This window comes from Petaurus breviceps, unplaced genomic scaffold, assembly GCF_028583685.1.
Source record: "Petaurus breviceps papuanus isolate PSGF00001 unplaced genomic scaffold, PetGlider_PUasm1.0 125, whole genome shotgun sequence".
NCBI lineage: Eukaryota > Metazoa > Chordata > Mammalia > Diprotodontia > Petauridae > Petaurus > Petaurus breviceps.
Window position 1 is genome coordinate 5,599,953 of NW_027185653.1, and position 18,429 is coordinate 5,618,381.

At 37.4% G+C, this 18,429-nt stretch overlaps 1 protein-coding gene across 1 annotated transcript in view; it reads left to right on the forward strand.

Moving 5' to 3' along the window:
• Positions 1–15,666, forward strand: part of TEK (TEK receptor tyrosine kinase) — a 124,205-nt gene extending 108,539 nt beyond the window's left edge. The window contains exons 21-25 of the mRNA XM_069090447.1: positions 1,184–1,254; positions 6,999–7,039; positions 10,396–10,492; positions 11,466–11,565; positions 14,596–15,666. Of these exons, the coding sequence (XP_068946548.1) occupies positions 1,184–1,254; positions 6,999–7,039; positions 10,396–10,492; positions 11,466–11,565; positions 14,596–14,670 (384 nt within the window). The 3' untranslated portion in view covers positions 14,671–15,666. The remainder of the gene's footprint in view (positions 1–1,183; positions 1,255–6,998; positions 7,040–10,395; positions 10,493–11,465; positions 11,566–14,595) is intronic.
• The last annotated feature ends 2,763 nt before the right edge of the window (positions 15,667–18,429 follow it).

The following is an 18,429-nucleotide window of genomic DNA, read 5'->3' on the forward strand; positions in this document are numbered from 1 at the left end:
TACAAATTACTATAAATTATGTCTTGAATATTGTCTATGAACCTCTCCTCTTCCATCACTAAAACGAGGAAATTATGTGTGTATATGTATGTTTGTGTGTATATGTATGCAGACATGCATGTATGTTTGTGTGTGCATATGTATGTAGGCATGCACTGTGTTTGTATGTATGTAGGCATGCATGTATGTTTGTGTGTATATGTATGTATGTATGCATGCATGCACGTTTGTGTGCATACAGTGAATGTTCACACATGCTTTTGTTGTTGTTCAGTCCTTCAGTCATACCTGACCCATCATAACCTTGTATGGAATTTTCTTTGCAAAGATCGTGGAGTGGCTTGCCACTTCCTTCTCCAGGGGATACAGCACACAGAGGCGGTGACTTGCTCAGTCACACAGCTAGTGAAGTCAGATTTTAACTCAGGTCTTCCTGACTCCAGAACCAGTGTGCTATCCACTGAGCCACCAAGCCGCCTCCCATAGATGCTCTATCAAGTAAACAATACTTACATCTTTTGCAACTAAATGAATTTTGAGACATAATATGTCTCAAGTATGCTAAAAAACCGAACTTGTGGTCTCAGGATGAGTTTGTCTATGTATATATGTGTGTGTGTGTATGTGTGTATGTATTGTGCATGAATGTGTCTGTGTGTAGAGATAGGAATAAGGATAGGAATGGGGATAAGGAAAAAGACCGGATTGTGATTTCATTGGTAACAGTAACTCCTGGATTAGGAAACTCCCTCTATCTATGCAAGTTGGCACTTTCTCTGAAGCTTAACATCTTATGGAGTTGCCCAGAGCACTGAAAGGAAAGATGACTTGCCCAGGGTCACAATAGCCAGTATGTGTGATGGGCAGTACTTGAACATATGTCTTCCTGGTTCCAAGGCTGGCTGTTTCTCCATTACACCTCTCCTCTGGGTATGACTATATGGATGTGTGTCTGTGGGTGCGCACACACACGCAGATGAGTTAGTTCTGCCTTGCCAAGGCAGATATGTGTGTGTGCATGTGTGTATACATATGCCAGGGCAGAATGCCAAGTAGATAGTTCCCTATGGATATATTAATGAGCAATGAATTCAGAGTGGACACAATAATATTTTCTTCACTAAGAAATTTCCATGTTTCCAAAGTGAGTAATGCTTCCTTATTGTTTTTGGTTTTTTTTTAGGGCAGGCTCCCAGTGCGTTGGATGGCAATTGAATCACTAAATTATAGTGTGTATACAACGAACAGTGATGTGTAAGCCCTGTATATATATTTAAATTTTTAAGTAAATGTTTTATGGCTACTTTCAAAAACATTACTATCACTTTTTAAAAAATTAAAATGCTTTGTTTTAATCAGCCAATGATTGTCCTTAGACCCCACCAATAGAGCTCTCCCTTATAACAAAAAAAAAAAAATAGAATTAAGAAGACAAACTAAGACATTTACAATGTATGACAAGGTATACCTCATTTTGTTCTCATCATCTACCATCTCTCTGCCAAGAAAGGCATGCTTTACCACAGTTCTCTGATGTTACAACAGCCGCCATGTTAATTACATTTCTGATGTTGTTCAAAATGATGTTTTCCTTTACTTTGTTGTGGTTATTATGTGAATCATTCTTTTCATCCTGCTTATTTTTCTCCGCTTTAGTCCACAATGTTTCCCCCAAGTTTTCTTGAATTCATCATATTTAGTCATTTCTTATGGAACATAATAATTTTCTATTGTGTTCCTATGCCACAATTTGTTTACCTCTCCTCCACTGATGGGTACCTACTTTCTCTCCAGTTCTTTGTCACCAGAAAACAGACAACTGTTATATATGAATATTGTTATATATGGAACTTTCCTCTCTGTCTTTGATCTCCTTGGGTCACAAACCAATAAGTGGTATGGTTAGGATCAGAGGATTATATATTTAGAACTAGAAGAGACCTTAGAGACCTTCCAGTACAACCTCCTCATTTTATATATGAGGAAACTGAGAATCAGAGTGATTAAGTAACTGTCTCAAAGTCACATAACTAGCAAGTACAAGAACTGATTCAAACCCAGGTTATTTAAATGAAAATCCAGTACTGTTTCTATCATGCTCTGTATAGGTAGGACTTTTCTTATATAATTCCAAACAATTTGTTTTAGAAACATAACTGAGCATCTTAAAGATTATTTTATGAGAAATAGGAATGTTGTATTCAGCCACATACTAATAGTCAATGGAAGGAAAATAGTAGAATCTGAGAATATTAAAAGAATCCTTAGCAACAGATTATTTAGAGCACAGGCTTGAATTCAGGGGTCTTGGGTTGAAATATTAACTCTGTCAGTTACTAGTTTTATTACATGATTCATTTAGGATCTCAAACCTTTCCTACCTCAGCTATAAAATAGTGCTTACACTGTCTACAACATGGGGTTGTTGTAAGGAAAAGATTTGGTAAACTTTAAAGTACTATAGAAGAGTGTCTTAATATTGTTAATGTTATTATTAAAAGATGAGAAAATTGAGGCCCCCAAACTTGAAAGGGACTTCAGAGGTTATTTTAATGCAACCAGTACCTAAACCAAGTTCCCCTCTACCCCCATCCCTGACAAATGGTATTCAAGCTTCGACTCAAAGACTTCTACTTAAGAGAAATTTAGTACTTTCAGTGTTAGTTTCTTCTACTTTGGGATAGAGAAAAAGAAAAAGGAAAACAAAAGAAAAAGAAAAAACCCTTTTAACAAATATGTATAGCCAAATAAAGCAAATTTCTATATTAACCAAAAATGTATGTCTCATGCTATGTGTTATCCATTGTCTCTCTGTGTGGAGATGGGTAGTGTTCTTCATAGTTTTTTTTTTCTTTTTGGAGGGCGATTGGGGTTAAGTGACTTGCCCAAGGTCACACAGCTAGTTTTTGTGATAAGTGTCTGAGGCTAGATTTGAACTCAGGTCCTCCTGGCTCTAGGGACGGTGCTCTATTCACTGCACCACCTAGCCACCCCTTCATCATTCTTTTGGAATCATTGATCATCACATTGTTCAGAGATCTAGAGTCTTTCAAAATTTTTCTAATGCCATTATTACAGTATAAACTATTCTCTTAGATCCACTTACTTTGTTCTGCATCAGTTCATATAAATATTCCACTATTTCTCTGAAACTGTCTCTTTTATCATTTCCTAAAGTACATTTCCATTACATAGGAATAATAGAATAGAATAGTATTACATTATATTAATATACCATAATTTCTTTATCCATCCCCCAAATTATAGGCTCAACTTTAGTTTGTAGTTCTTTGTTATTAAAAAATACATTATAAATATTGTTGTACATATAGGATCTTTGCCTCTTTCTTTGTTCTTTTTGGGGTGTAGGCCTAGTAGTGGTACTGTGAGACCAAAGGGTATAGATCCAAAATTTAGTAACTTTTAGGGCATGATTCCAAAGAACTTTCCAGAATGACAGCTACATTAATGCATCAGTGTACTATATACCTGTTTTCCAGTAACCCCTTCAACATTTGCCATTTCTCCTTTTTCTCCATCCTGCCAAACTGCTGGATATTAGGAGATTCCTCAGAGTTGCCTTAATTTGCTTTTAGAAGATCTTTTCTAATGGGAATTGATAGATTGGTTTTCTTCCCTAAAGTACTGCTTGTTCATATAATTTGACCATTATCAATAGGGAAGTTGTTCTTATTTTTATAAATTTGAGACAGTTGCTTAGACTTCTTGGAATGAGACCTTTATCAGAGGAACTTGACATAAAGATTCTCACCTCCCCATTTAACTGTTTTCTTTCTAATTTTTTTATTATTTTATTTTCCCCAGTTACATGTAAAAACAATTTTTAGCATTAGTTCTTAAAACTTTGAGTTCCAAATTCTCTCCCTACCTCCCCTCCCTCATCAACAAGGCAAGGAATTACATGAGAAGTGATGCAAAACATCTTCATAATAGTCATGATGCAAAAGAAAACAGACAACAAAGTCAATAAAAATAAAGTAAACAGAAATATGTTTTAATCTGTATTCAGATACCATCAGTTCTTTCTCTGGGGATGTATGGCATTTTAAATTATAAATCCTTCAGTGCTATCTTGGATTATTTTATTGCTGAGAGTAGCTAAGTCAATCATAGTTGATCATCTTACAATATTGCTGTTACTGTGTACGTGTTGCATTTCACTTTGCATCAGTTCATGTGAGTCTTTTCAAGATTTTCTGAGAGCATCCTGCTCATCATTTCTTATAGTACAATAGTATTCTATCATAATCACAAAACACAGTTTGTCCAGCCATTCCCCAAAAGATGAGTATCCCCTCTATTTCTTTTTCTTTGCTGCAGGCAAAGATTTAGAAAAAAGCTGCTATAAATATTTTTGTACATATAAGTCCTTATCCTTTTTGGTTTTTATCTCTTTTGGGATACAGACCAATACAGTAGGGGTATTGCTAGGTGAAAGTATGCAGGGTTTTATAGCCTTTTGGGTATAGTTCCACTCTATAGAGTGGTTGAATCAGCTCACAACTCCACTAACAGCACATTAATGTCTCATTTTCCCTACATCCTCTCCAACATTTGTCATTTACCTTTTCTGTCCTGTTAGCCAATGTATGAAGTAGTACTTCAAGATTGTTTTAATTTGCATTTCTCCAATCAATAGTGAGTTAAATTATTTTTAAAATATGGCTATAGATAGCTTTAATGACTTCATCTGAAAACTGATCTTTTGATCATTTATCAATTGGGGAATGGTTCTTATTTTTATAAATTTGACTCAGTTTTCTATATGTTTGAGAAATGAGGCCTTTATCAGAGTAACTTCCTTCAATTTTTTTCACAGTTGCTATTGCTAATTGTATTTCCTTCCATCCTATCCCACACATTTATTTTATTCTTTCTCTCCTTTCACCCTGTCCTTCCTCAAAAGTGTTTTCCTTCTGACTACCCCCCAATCTGCCCTGCCTTCTATCACCACCACCACCACCCTCCTCTTATCCCCTTCACCTTCTTCTTTCTTGTAGGGTAAGATTCTATACCCAATTGAGTGTGTATGTTATTCCCTCTTTGAATCAGTTGTGATGAGAGTAAGGTTGATTCACTCCCCCTCACCTCCTCCCTCATTCCCTCCACTGCAAAAGCTTTTTCTTGCCTTCTTTATGTGAGATAATTTACCCCATTCTATCTCTTCCTTTCTACTTACACCAATATATTCCTCTCACCCCTAAATTTTATTTTTTAGATAACATACCTTCATATTCAATTCATGCCCATGCTCTCTGTCTACATACATCCCTTCTAAGTGCAGAAATAATGAGAAAGTTCTTATGAGTTACTTGTACCATCTTCCCATGTAGGAATGTAAACAGTTTAACCTTAATAAGTCCCTTATGATTTCTATTTCCTATTTACCTTTTCATCCTTTTTTCCCCTGAAAGATTATACTGTTTTGCTGGGTAGGTGAGTCTTGGTTGTAATCCTAGCTACTTTGCCCTCCATCATATTATACTCTAAGCCCTCTGATCCTTTAAGGTAGAAAATGCTAAATCTTATGTTATCCTGACTGTGGGTTCCATGATAACTTGAATTGTTTCTCTCTGGTTGCTTGCAACATTTTCTCCTTGACCTGGGAGGTCTGGAATTTGGCTATGATATTCTTGGGAGTTTTAATTTTAAGGTCTCTTCCATGAGGTGATTTGTGGATTCTTTCAATTTTTATTTTACTCTTTGGTTCTAGAATATCAGGGCAGTTTTCCTTGATAATTTCTTGAAGGAAGATGTATAGTCTCATTTTTTTATCATGGATTTCAAGTAGTTCAATACTTTTAAAATCATCTCTCCTGGATCTATTTTTCATGTCAATTGCTTTCCCAGTGAGATATTTCACATTGTCATCTTTTTTTTTTTTATTATTGTTTGGTTTTGTTTCATTGTTTCTTGATTTTCATAAAGTCAGTAGCTTCAATTTGCTCCATTCTAATTCTTTTTTTTGCCTTTTTGGAGGGCAGTTGGTTTTAAGTAACTTGCCCAAGGTTACACAGCTAGTTTTTTGTTTGTGTGTGTGGGTGTTAAGTATCTGAGGCCAGAACCGAACTCAGGTCCTCCTGATTCCAGGGCTGGTGCTTTACTCACTGTGCCACCTAGCCGCCCCATCCATTCCAATTTTTAAGTAATTATTTTCTTCAAGTGAGCTTTTGTACCTCTTTTTCCATTTGGTCAGTTCTGCTTTTTAAGGTGCTATTTTCTTCAATATTTTTTTTGTATCTACTTTACCTAGCTGTTGACTCATTTTCATGTTTTTCTTGCATCATTCTCATTTTGCTTCCCAGTTTTTCCTCTACCTTTTTCACTTCATTTTCAAAATCTTTTTTGAGTTCTTCCATGGCCTGAGAACAATGCATATTTTTCTTGGAGGTTTTGGATGTAGGAGCTTTGACTTTGTTATCTTCTCAAGTGTGTTTTTTTTTCCTTTGATTTTTGGAGAAGGCAGGGCAATTGGGGTTAAGTGACTTGCCCAAGGTCTCATGGCTAGTAAGTGTTAAGTGTCTGAAGCTGGATTTGAACTCAGGTCCTCCTGACTCCAGGGCCGGTGCTCTATTCACTGTGCCATCTAGCCACCCCATTGAGTGTGTGTTTTGATCTTCTTTGTCATTGTAGTAGCTTTCTATAGTCAGGGTTTTTTTTTTGTTTGTTTGTTTGTTTTTTGCTTATTTTCCCAGTCTATTTCTTGACTTTTAACTCTTTGTTTAAGTAGGGCTCTGCTCCCATGGTGCTTCAGGGGTTTTGTTCAGCTGTTTTGAGAGATACTTCTAGGTACCTGTAAGTCTTCCATTCTTCCAAGGTTGCATGATCTAGCGAGAGCTGTGTTTACTACTTTCCCTGGCCTTTTCTCTTTTCTGTGAGCAACCACAAGCATCTTGCATTTTTAGGGTATATGGCGCATGGTTTCTTTTAATGAGTTTGCTAACTGATCTTTTGCCTTTCCCTTCTTCTTTCTACAGGTGGTCCTACGGTGTGTTATTATGGGAGATCGTTAGTTTGGGTGAGTATTTTCCTGTACAAAACTGCAAGACATCCTATATCCTTAATAATGTGACCTTATATCTGGTCATCTTAATAATGATTTCTTCAAAATAATTTAAATAAGTTTTTTTCAAAGATTCCCACGTTTGCAGTTGTCTTTTTGAAAACCCCATCTAATGCTTATTTGAAATAACCAATGTTTATATGACAGTAATTTTCATTATCAGTAACATCGTCATCATCACATGTGTTAATGGCTCATGTCAAAAGTTTATAAGAAGCAGCAGAGTTAGTCAGTAATTTCAGAATGACTAAACACAACATATTTTAAGAAAAACTTTGTTTTATGTAATTAATATACTCCTGATAAGCTGTGTGAAGACCAATTTTTTAAAAGTAGGATCATACATCATGTTGTTTACAAGAACAAACCCCCAAAATCTGAAATAGTTTGAAAAAGACATTTATTAAGCTGTTTGGTAGAGGAGGAGAGCAAAGTGGAGAGGAGGTGTGAGTCCTTCCTGTTGCAGCTTTGGAAACTTTACATTATATAGAATTTAAACAAGGGAACTCACACATAAACCACCATAAACAGTTAAGTAACTTTGCTGAGAGGGTAACTTGAAAGCAAGGTAGATTGAAATGGATATGAGTAAATGTAAACCTTTAATAAAATTTGAATGAGCTAAAACACAAACTTGGGTGGAACCAAAATAAGACTTCAGTATGGATAACCAAGCAAGAATGTTTTGGGTGGATCCAGAATCTGGGGGGAACATAAAATTTCTTGTCATCTCTAGCATTCCTGGATAGTTCCTGGGATCAGAGTGGCATTCTGAGTTCAAACAATCTCTAGTTACATAAAGTTAGGTTCAAACAATATTAACAAATGATAATACATAATTATATCACAGATTTAGATCTGGAAGGGACCATAAAATGATCTAGTCCAAACTTCTCATTTTAAAGATGAAAAAGAAAAAGAGATTCAGAGAGACAATACATATGGTAAGGGTCACATAGATAGTAAGTGGCAGAGCTAGGATTCAATCTCAGGTACCCTGATTCCAAATCTATCTCCACTACCCTGACCCACACTACCTCTTACTTTAAATGGCCTAGGGAAACTGGCCAAACAAAGGAACTCTTTGGTAAAATTTATGTGCTTATTGGCACTTAATAAATCCTTCTGCTTGCCTGCCTTCCTTTCTAACTTTCTTTCTCTCTGTCTGTCTATCTAATCTAGAGGCTCCCAAACCTATTTGGCCTACCACACTCTTTAAAAAATTATCCAATGACCCCCTGTAAATCTATTTTCTTTACCCCTTGAATGTTTTTTTTAATTGTGTCATTTCAAAATATATTTATTAAAATAACATCTTTAATAATTTATTGTAAATTTGTTGGTTTTTTCCCTTCATTGGAATTTTGATGATGCGATATTGCATCATTATGTAACCTTATAGTATCATATTGTAAACAACATGTACATATTCCTGTCAATGCATGCTAGACTTCCCAACAATCTGCAACACACTTGTTTGCTATAATGCCAATGTGATATTCACAGCACCCATGGCAGCTATGAATATTCTGATGTAGTTCTGAATCACAAAATGTAACAGACTCTCCACATGGAACACGGAACCAAAACATTTATTCAAACACCAGAAAGTCGAATCCTAACCCCAGAAAGCCAAATCTATCATAGCAACCAAGAAGCTGGTATACATAACTAATGCAGTGAGCACCAACATCCCTAAGCCTTCCTTCCATTAGGCCTTCAAAACAAAACAAGGTCCCTTTAGCAAAAATGTCCCTCTCTCACCCACACTAGCTGCCCTGTCTCCATGCTGCTTATTCCAAGCTCTATTCTGGCTGTCCCATGCTCCTTCCTGCTTCACCTTTCTTGTTCTACCATTTCAGGAAGCTCCTCTGCCTGTGGGCTCCATGTGATTACATTTGGCCTATTAAGGGCAGGGAAGGTCTTCAAATTCCCTTAGGTCTATTAAGGGAGCAGAGAAGATCTTCAAATTCTCATTCCTATTACATTCAGCCCCAAGATCTATCATGTCCCTTACATAGGTCAATGGGACTTTAGGGGTAACTGATGTTAACAGAACTTTATAGCAATATAACAGGGATAATACACAATAAACATAAAAAACAATATCTTAGGGTGAGGCTTCAACACAAGCACCCCATCATTCCCCTTGAACAAATGGGACCCAAAATCTTGGGGTAAAGGGCTAAGGTCTCTTCTATGGCTCCTTCCTACTGAAATTGGACATAGAGCTGTCCCTGTCCTCAGAGGTACCATTCAAGAGGTCAGTTCTTTAGGGGGCATCTGGAGTGTGGTCAATGCCAGGTCCAGGAGTGATATGTCACAGTTATGGACAGAGGGTGGCATCCAGCTTAAGCAATCAGGCATCTACAGGTGGAGGGTACCAAGCCTGCAGAAACAAATCTAGCAAACTAGGTGAATAGACAAAAAGCCAAGAAGAAACAAGGAGACAAAACCAGAATCAAGGTAGATATAGAGTCAGCAGTGCTTCTGGAGTTCACTAACCCACTATGGCAGCCTCACTAACAGCAGAATATATGAGTTAAGGGTACAATTTGGTAATCATCTTCTCCTGAATAAACAGCAGTTACAGTATTATCCTTCCTGTGTGCTATAATTTCCTCAGTCTTTGGAACATGGTCTGACTTCCGTTTTACCCATACTTTAGCTCCCAATTTTATTCTATCAGTAGAACCAAACCCTTCAGTTCCTCTGATAGTTGTTTCAGAAGGAGGGTTAGTTTTTACAAGTGGGATTATTTCACAAGGAATAATAATCCCTTGAACTATTCTATCGTTTTTACAAAACTGTGTGGGTTCTTCACCTAAATGGTGGAATGTCAGAATTAACAATTATTGAAACAAGCAGCAAAGTACAACTTTGCTTGCCATTACACCTGCCAACACTTGCTGGTTAAGCTCCTTCAGCAAACTTGACCCTAATTGGTTATAACTTGTGTTTTGTGTGCTTATTTGGAAAATAATGTAATCACTACGACTTTAACTCTGTGATACAACAGATGAACTGTGTACAAATGATTTTTCATAATTTTCTTCTCTTCTTTCCTTATGCTTCCACTGACCCCTTATTTTTATTCAATGCACCCCTGCCAATTGCACCCGAGGCTACTACCCCCCACCCTGCATAGGCCCATGCCCCCAGAGGGAAGTATGGCAGTATCTGATTCTAATCTGTGTTGTAATCTGTGTCTCCTGCATTGGTTCACCCAACCAAGAGATTAATTAAAACGATTTTGTGGCTCAGGTTCTTGGCAAATTTACTTGATGGGAGATCCGCTTCCTGTCTTTTAGGTGGTACACCATACTGTGGCATGACATGCGCAGAACTCTATGAGAAGCTCCCACAGGGCTACAGGCTGGAAAAGCCCCTCAACTGTGATGATGAGGTGTAAGTCAGCCGACTTGTCTAACATTACCCAAGGTTCTAGGGCTACGGGTCACTACATTCCAAAGACATAAAAACCACTGCCCAGAGGCAAACTGGGTCCAAAAACAAAGGTGGTGAAAACTGTGCTTGCATACGACAAATCTGTGCTTGTTCACATCAGTGGAACACATTCTCTATAAAGAATGGAACCTGAGAGAAGATATTATTCTAGACATTTAAGAAGAGTCCTGGTGATCGCTTAAGGTGAAAAATGGAATGCGATAGGTAGTTGACAGCAAGAGGCTAGATCATGGAATATCGAGACAGGGATATCTAGATCTTTCAGGTGTTACCTTAAAGAAATTGTATTTTTTTTCTCTTTAGCAAGGCTTTTTTCCCCATGAAAATTCTTCATTGCTACCATCATACTACAGGACTGGCTAGTCCTAATTGAATTCCTAAGCATCACAAGTCTAATTTTTTCCCTTTGTGAAAAGGGTTTTATTTTAATAACATCCTCATTTCCAGTCCTATTTCTAAGAGTAAGTAGCTATCTTCATGGAATAATTGATTAAAGGAAAATCATTTTAAAATATCTGTCTTCCCCAAATATCATTACCATGAACTTTCCAGTGACTGAAATGTCACTATTAGATATTGTTTTCTTTGATTTTTTGAAAACTTTTCAGTCTTTGAAAGGATATCAATTTCAAATACTCAATGATGCATTGGGCCATTGTTGGTTATTACCATTGGGAGATGGTGAATTTGTGGCACCTAAACTTAGAACAGAGATTTAGAAGAATGCGATATAGCCTAAGCAAGATCTGGGGGGGGGGGCAGAAAAGCTATGGGGGAGGCATCAGAAAAATTTCAGTCACTCTACAATTTGCCACCTCAGTTGAGAGACCACAAACTTTCCTTGCTTCTGATGTCACTTCCAGGTACATACAGAATTTATTGTTCTTAATATTTCACACTTTCATGTTTAAAGGTATGACCTCATGAGACAGTGCTGGCGTGAGAAACCTTATGAAAGGCCATCATTTGCTCAGATACTTGTGTCCTTGAACAGGATGTTAGAAGAACGAAAGGTGAGGATCGAGGATCGAGGCGTTCCTGACTTGTACTCTTGAGTGTTCTGTTTTTCTTCTGAATAAAGAGTCTGACTTTTTTAATCTTAGGTTAATTTAAATAAATTTATCATCTATTTGGTGAGTATTTGTCATATGCCTAGCTCTGTCTACTTGGGGAATATTTAAAAAAAATTATATCACATGGTATCCTTTCCGAAGGAGTTTACAACTTTGTGAGAGAATTGATCAAATATGATAATTTATGAAGAAACACTTTGCAAACCTTAAAATACCAAATAGACATCCAGATTATTACTATTATAATAATTCATTTACACTCAAAAAGTAATGAGTAAAGAAGGTATGCAATTGAGTATGTAACAAATTTTTTATTCCTGGGATTTAACACAGTGACTTGGATAGAGTTTTGATGTTCAGTTGTTTCAGTTGTGTCCAATTCTTCATGATCCCATCTTGGGGTTTTCTTGACAAAGATACTGGAGTAGCTTGCCATTTCTTTCTCTACCTCATTTTACAGATGAGGAAACTATGTCAAATAGAGCTAAGTGAGTTGCCCAGGGTCGCAAAGCTAGTAAGTATCGGAGGCCACATTTGAACTCAGGTCTTCTTAATTCCAGGCCCAGCACTCTACTCACTGCATCACCTAGCTGTCAAATGAAAAAAAAATTATATTTAGCAAACTTTTTTTAAAAAATGTGTGGTATAGACAAAAATGCTCTCAATTATTAGAAAGGGGGAGAAAGTCATATTGGACAGAGTTATTAGAAAAGTCTTAGGTAAAGTCATATCAGATTACTAAGAACCTTCATCAAGGGTTTAGATTCTGATATGAACAAATTGATGGTTCTGAGCACATTAATCTGATGGTTTGGTGGGGCAAAGAGGGATAAAACAAGAAAGATTGGCTTGAAGGTAATCAGGAGTAGAGGGAGAATCATAAATCTACAAGTGGATAAAGTGCTGAAGTCACAAAGACCTCAATTCAAATCCTGCCTCAGATACGTCTTAGCTATGGGCTTAACCAGGACCTAACCATTCTATAGCTCAGTTTCCTCATCTTTAAAATGGGGAATAACAATAGCATCTACCTCCCAGGGTTGTGGTGAGTATCAAGTATGGTAAGTACTAGGCTGCAAGATGATGATTGAAACTGGAATAAATGAATGAATGAAAAAAATGCAGAAGTTTCATGCTTCATTGTGCTTTTTATTGCTAAGAGCTGGGAATACAAATACAAAAGCAAAGACAGTTTTTGACCCGAAGGAATTTACATTCTAATGGTGACAATACACATTGGGGTGAGGGTGAGTTGAGCCACAAAGGAGTAGATTTTCACATGATTTGCAGGAATCGCAGCAGAGTACATTATATTTTACAAGTCCTACAACTGGAATGTGTTGAGGAGGGAGGATAGGTTGTTGATGAGGTAGAGAAGATGACTTGGGAGTAGGGAAAGAAATGAAGCATGTCTGAGACATGATCCTAGGAGTAATAGGAAGCCCATGAGTTTATTAAATAGGGGAGGAGAAAGCCAGACTTGCACTTTAGGAAGGTCAGTTTGAGAGATGAGCATAGGATGGAAACAAAGTGGGAAGAGACAACATAGAAAGCAATTCCAATAGTCTAGGTTTGAAAAAGAGGGCCTGCATCAGAGTACTGTTAAAGGAGTAAAGAGGGTGTATACTGTGGGGAACCAAGCCCACCCAGGGACCCCTGCCCTTCTGTGGCAGACTCTGAGAGAGTGGTAGAGAGGAGCCCTGCCAGTCAGCAGCAGAGCTGAGAAGGAAAATTAGGTGAAAAGATAGATAAAAGATTATTTACCCAGATGTTGACAATCATAAATTAGATGGGACTCCAGTATGGTGGAAAACAGTCAACTTTATTCAGCTAAGAGTGCAGTATATATATAGGGTGAAACTGCATAGTCATCATAAACCACTGTCTGTGTTATTATACCATTGCCCTAGTTCCCATTCGCCTCATACCTGACAGCCATGCAGTCTTACCTATTGTTCTCAGGGTACAAGTACCAGGCAGGATGTTGCAAACCTCCCTAACCCTCCCTGGTCCCAAGGCTTCTAGTTAATACTACATTGCTACATTATGCTAGTTTCCCCTGAGGACACTGTAAGCATCCTTGTTCCCAGGCCAGGAGCACATACTATGCCTCTCATGGGGATGTGAAGCCCATGTCTGTGAGCCTTCCTGGGGGATGGGGAACCGATCCAAGCCTGTTTAGTAGGGTCTTGTGCTGAGAGGACTTATTCAGCCATCAGGGTCAGAGCCCCACTGGCCATGGTCCTCTACAGTATACAAGAGCTGTTATGCAGGTAGAAATGATAGGACTTGAAGACTATATTTGTGGAATGAATGAGTGAGGAGTCAAAGATGACACTTAGAAGGATGGGAGTATCCTTGACAGTAATAGGAGAGGTAAAAAGTGGTGAGTGTTTGAGAGGGAAAGATACTTAGTTCAGTTATGGACATGTTCAATTTAAGATCTTAAGTCTATGAAGACATCCAGTTTGAAATGTCCAAGTGGATAGAGTGCTGGATTTGGAGTCAAAAAACCTGGATTCAAATTCCATCACTGATACTTCCCAGTTGTGTGACCATGGACAAATCACTTCACATCTCTCAGCCCCAGGCAACCAGCTAAGATTTGTCTACTAAGTTAAAGATGGGTTCCATCAGTCTGGTGAAAAGCATTCCTGTACCAAACAAATCACAGGTCCCAGACTTAATGAGGAAGGAAACTCAGCCACCTATCAGTGCTGTTTTTATTTTTATTTTACTTTTCTCCTCCTTCAGGATGTAAGCTCATTGTAAGCAGAGATAGTGTCATTCATTCTTTATACTGGTATCCTTAGTGTCTACCATGATGCTAGGCACATAGTAGGCATTTAACAAATTCTTACTGATTGATTCACTGAAATGTAAACTTTCTCAACCTGGCTTTAATCACTATGACAAAAGAATGCAGTTACAAATGTAACCCATGAATCTGATCTGTTCTCATTCTTCCAGACCTATGTGAATACTACTCTGTATGAGAAGTTTACCTATGCAGGCATAGACTGCTCTGCTGAAGAGGCTGCTTAGAAGGGACCGTCTTCACTGATCACTCCTCAGGAAAGCCAGCTTCAGCAGCATACAATGTGATATAGGATGTAGAAATGTGTATATCTTCTGTATGTATGAAACACTTTCATTACAGATACCTATGTGTATATCTTATAACAGGCTCTGACTATAGGACTGTATATATTATTTTGAGTAAGAATGTGTTAAAACCCAGAACTCTTGTTATACATTTGCATATACAAAAATATATTTTTATAGAAACAGGGCCCCTTCTGGGAAAGTCCATGGAAAACACATTTATTGTCATGCCTTTTTATTACTGTTCTAGATTTGTTTTTATGTTTTCTCTAAGATTATATTGATAACAAAACAAGTCTTTTATTGCAATGGATTAAATTTTGCTGTAAACTTAATACAGTAATAAACCAGATAACTAAGCCACAAAGCAATATTGAGTAAACAGAGAAGTCATTAATTGATTATTCATATAGTTTGAGAGTTCTCTCTGCAAAGGGAAAAAATGATCTTTTGATTCATAGGAACAGATGTGACACCATTCACGTTCATATGATGATTTAGTCACATGTCTTTGGTGAACACAAGATCCATTTGGAAAAGCAACTTTCAATAGCTGACTCAAACTCATTTTATGTGTTGAGCTGCTGGATCAAAGTATTATTAGAACTAATGACAAATTCTAAAAATATTTTGCTTTCCTTAATTCATCTATTTAGCTAACACCTTTTTTTTCTGGGGAAACTGATGCACTTAATCAGTGCTTAGCTTTGAGAAATAGAAAACCTACAGTTATTTTAAAATGCCACATGGTATTTAACATGTAGAATAAACTTCCATTTTATATATATATATATATACACACATATATATTACACATTGTAAAAATAAATTTTGATACATTCTAAGTTTTTTCTTTTTGTAGTATGTGCTCACATTGCACTGAATGAGGTCATTTAATAAGAGAATAAATGTTTTGCCTATCCTTTTTAAGTAAAAGCTTATGTGTTACTCTGTGTCCTGTTTACACTTAAAACATTTCTTACAGGTTTTCTTTCTGTAGGAGAGGGGAAGACCTGGGTTCAAGACTGGCCCTTGAATCTTTGCACACCTTGTACTATACTGAGCTTTAGTTAGCCAAAGGTGGTAGCAAATACCCTGCTACTGAGACCATCTAAAGTGAGGCTGATGGATTGATGGAGCTTGGGAGTTACGAGATACAGTAAAACTAAAGATGTCTAGGTATCTAGGGCATGTTGAACCTTTGAGTTGGAACACCAGGTTTCCTAAGAAGGGATGAACTGGCTTAGTTGTGAAACAGAGCAGGTCAAAGTTTCCTTGTTGATCAGTATTGGTATTGGGCCTATGAGTGGCTGTTGCCCATCTTTGAAAAAAAAGGGGGCAAAAGAGTAGAGTAAAAAAAAGGGGGTGGTTGTGCATGTAATCTCTACAACTGGGGGAGGCTGAGTCTGGTGGAACCGAAGAATCTGAAAGTTCCAAGAAGGACTAAAGCAGATCAGGATGTTCATGCTAAGGCTGGTGTCAATGTGGTTAACTGATGAGAGTTGGAATGTCACCAGGTTGAATAAGGAGAGGGGTACCCCAGCCCGTGTCTGAAAAAAATGGAGTAGGTCAAAATTTCAATGCCATTGTGTGTATGAGTGTAAATGAGATAGGGCAATCTCAAAAATGCATGAAAATTAACAAAACATTCATTATACATATGATTTTTCAATCAGAAATTATGATTGTAAAAGAACCCCCAGAAGTGATTTAATCAACCTCAATTCCTTTGTATCACAGTACATCCAAAGTGCGAGAGGCTCATTGGGGTAGAGGTGGTAATATAGAGTGGGATGGGGCAGAGAAAGCAATAGCCAAGATGAGTTTCAACTTGGATCAAACATGGTTATAGAAATGGGCTAGTTTGGGGCGATGTTAATCCCAGCATTTGGTACTAAGCTCCTCTGCTTGGTAGCAGAGTCCTGCTGTGCCAAAAATCCCAAAAGTCAAGTAACTGGGTAGCAAAATGAGCAAGCAAAGGAAGCAAACCAAGCAAAGCAATCCAACATTAGACTCCTATTTTGGGGACAAAAAGGATCAAATCATGGGACAGGAAGAAGACAGTGAAGTCAGAACTCCTGCACCAAAAGTTTCCAAAACAAAATACGAGCTGGTTACAGTCCATAGAGGACCTTAAGAAGCAAATAAGAGAATTGGAGGAAAAATTGGGAAGAAAATTAGAACGATGCAAGAAAATTATGAAATGAGAGTCAACAGCCTGACTGAGGAAAATCACACCTTAAAAAATAGACTAACTCAAGTGGCAAAAGAGGCTCAAAAAGGCGATGAGGAGAAGAATGCCTTAAAAAGCCGAATTTGCCAGATGGACAAAAAATCTCAAAAGCTCACTGAAGAGAATCATTCCTTCAGAATTAGATTGGAGGAAATGGAAGGTAGTGACTTTATGAGAAATCAAGATGCTGTTAAACATATCCAAACAAATGAAAGAATAGAAGGCAATGTGAAATATCTCGTGGGAAAAACCACTGACCTGGAAAATAGATCCAGGAGAGATAATTTAAAAATTATTGGACTACCTGAAAGCCATGATAAAAGAAAGAACCTAGAAATCATCCTCCAAGAAACTCTCAAGGATAACTGTCCTGATGTTTTAGAACAAGAGGGCAAAATAGAGTTTGAAAGAATCCACTGATCACCTCCTGAAAAAGATCCTCAAAAGAAAACTCATAGGAATATTATAGCCAGGCTCAGAAATTCCCAGATAAAGGAGAGAATATTACAAGGAACCAGGAAGAAACAATTTGAATATTGTGGAAACACAATCAGGATAACACAAGATCTGGCAGCTTGTACACTGAAGGATTGAAGGGCTTGGAATATGATATTCCAGAGGTCAAAGGAGCTAGGATTAAAACCAAAAATTACCTACCCAGCAAAACTGAGTATCATGTTTCAGGGGAAAATATAGTCATTCAATGTAATAGAGGACTTTCAAGCATTCTTGATGAAAAAATCAGAGTGGAATAGAAAATTTGACATCCAGATACAAGAAGCAAGAGAAGCATGAGAAGGTAAACAGGGAAAAGAAATCATAAGGAACTTATCAAAGTTGAACTATTTACATTCCTACATGGAAAAATGATAATTGTAACTTATAAAACTTTTCTCAGTATGAGAATAGTTGAAGGGAATAGAAATGTGTATACACACACATATATGTATATACATGCATATATAGGTCTATATAGGAGGGTGTATGGGCATATGAATACATATGTGAGTGTGTGTACATATGTGTACAGGTAAACATAGACAGAGGGCACAGGACCAATTCAATAGGAAGGGATGATACTTAAAAGGTGAAATTAAGAGGTGAGAGAGGAATATAATAAGAGGAGATAGGGAGATACAGAATGGGGTAAATTATCTCATATAGAAGAGGCAAGTGAAAATGGTTACAATGGAGGGGAAGAACAGGAAGTCAAAAGGGAATGAGTCAACCTTATTCTCATTGAATTGGGCTTAGGGAGGGAATGACATATACACTAAATAGGGTATCTCACCCTACAGGAGAATAGGGGGGAAGGGAGGGCAGGCTGGGGGAGAGAGAAGTTGGAAACATCCACTTTTGGAAAGGGACAGGATAAAAGTAGAGAATAGAACAAGTGGGGGGTGGAATAGGAATGGAGGCAAATATAGTCAGTCTTTCACAATATATCCACTATGGAAATGTTTTGC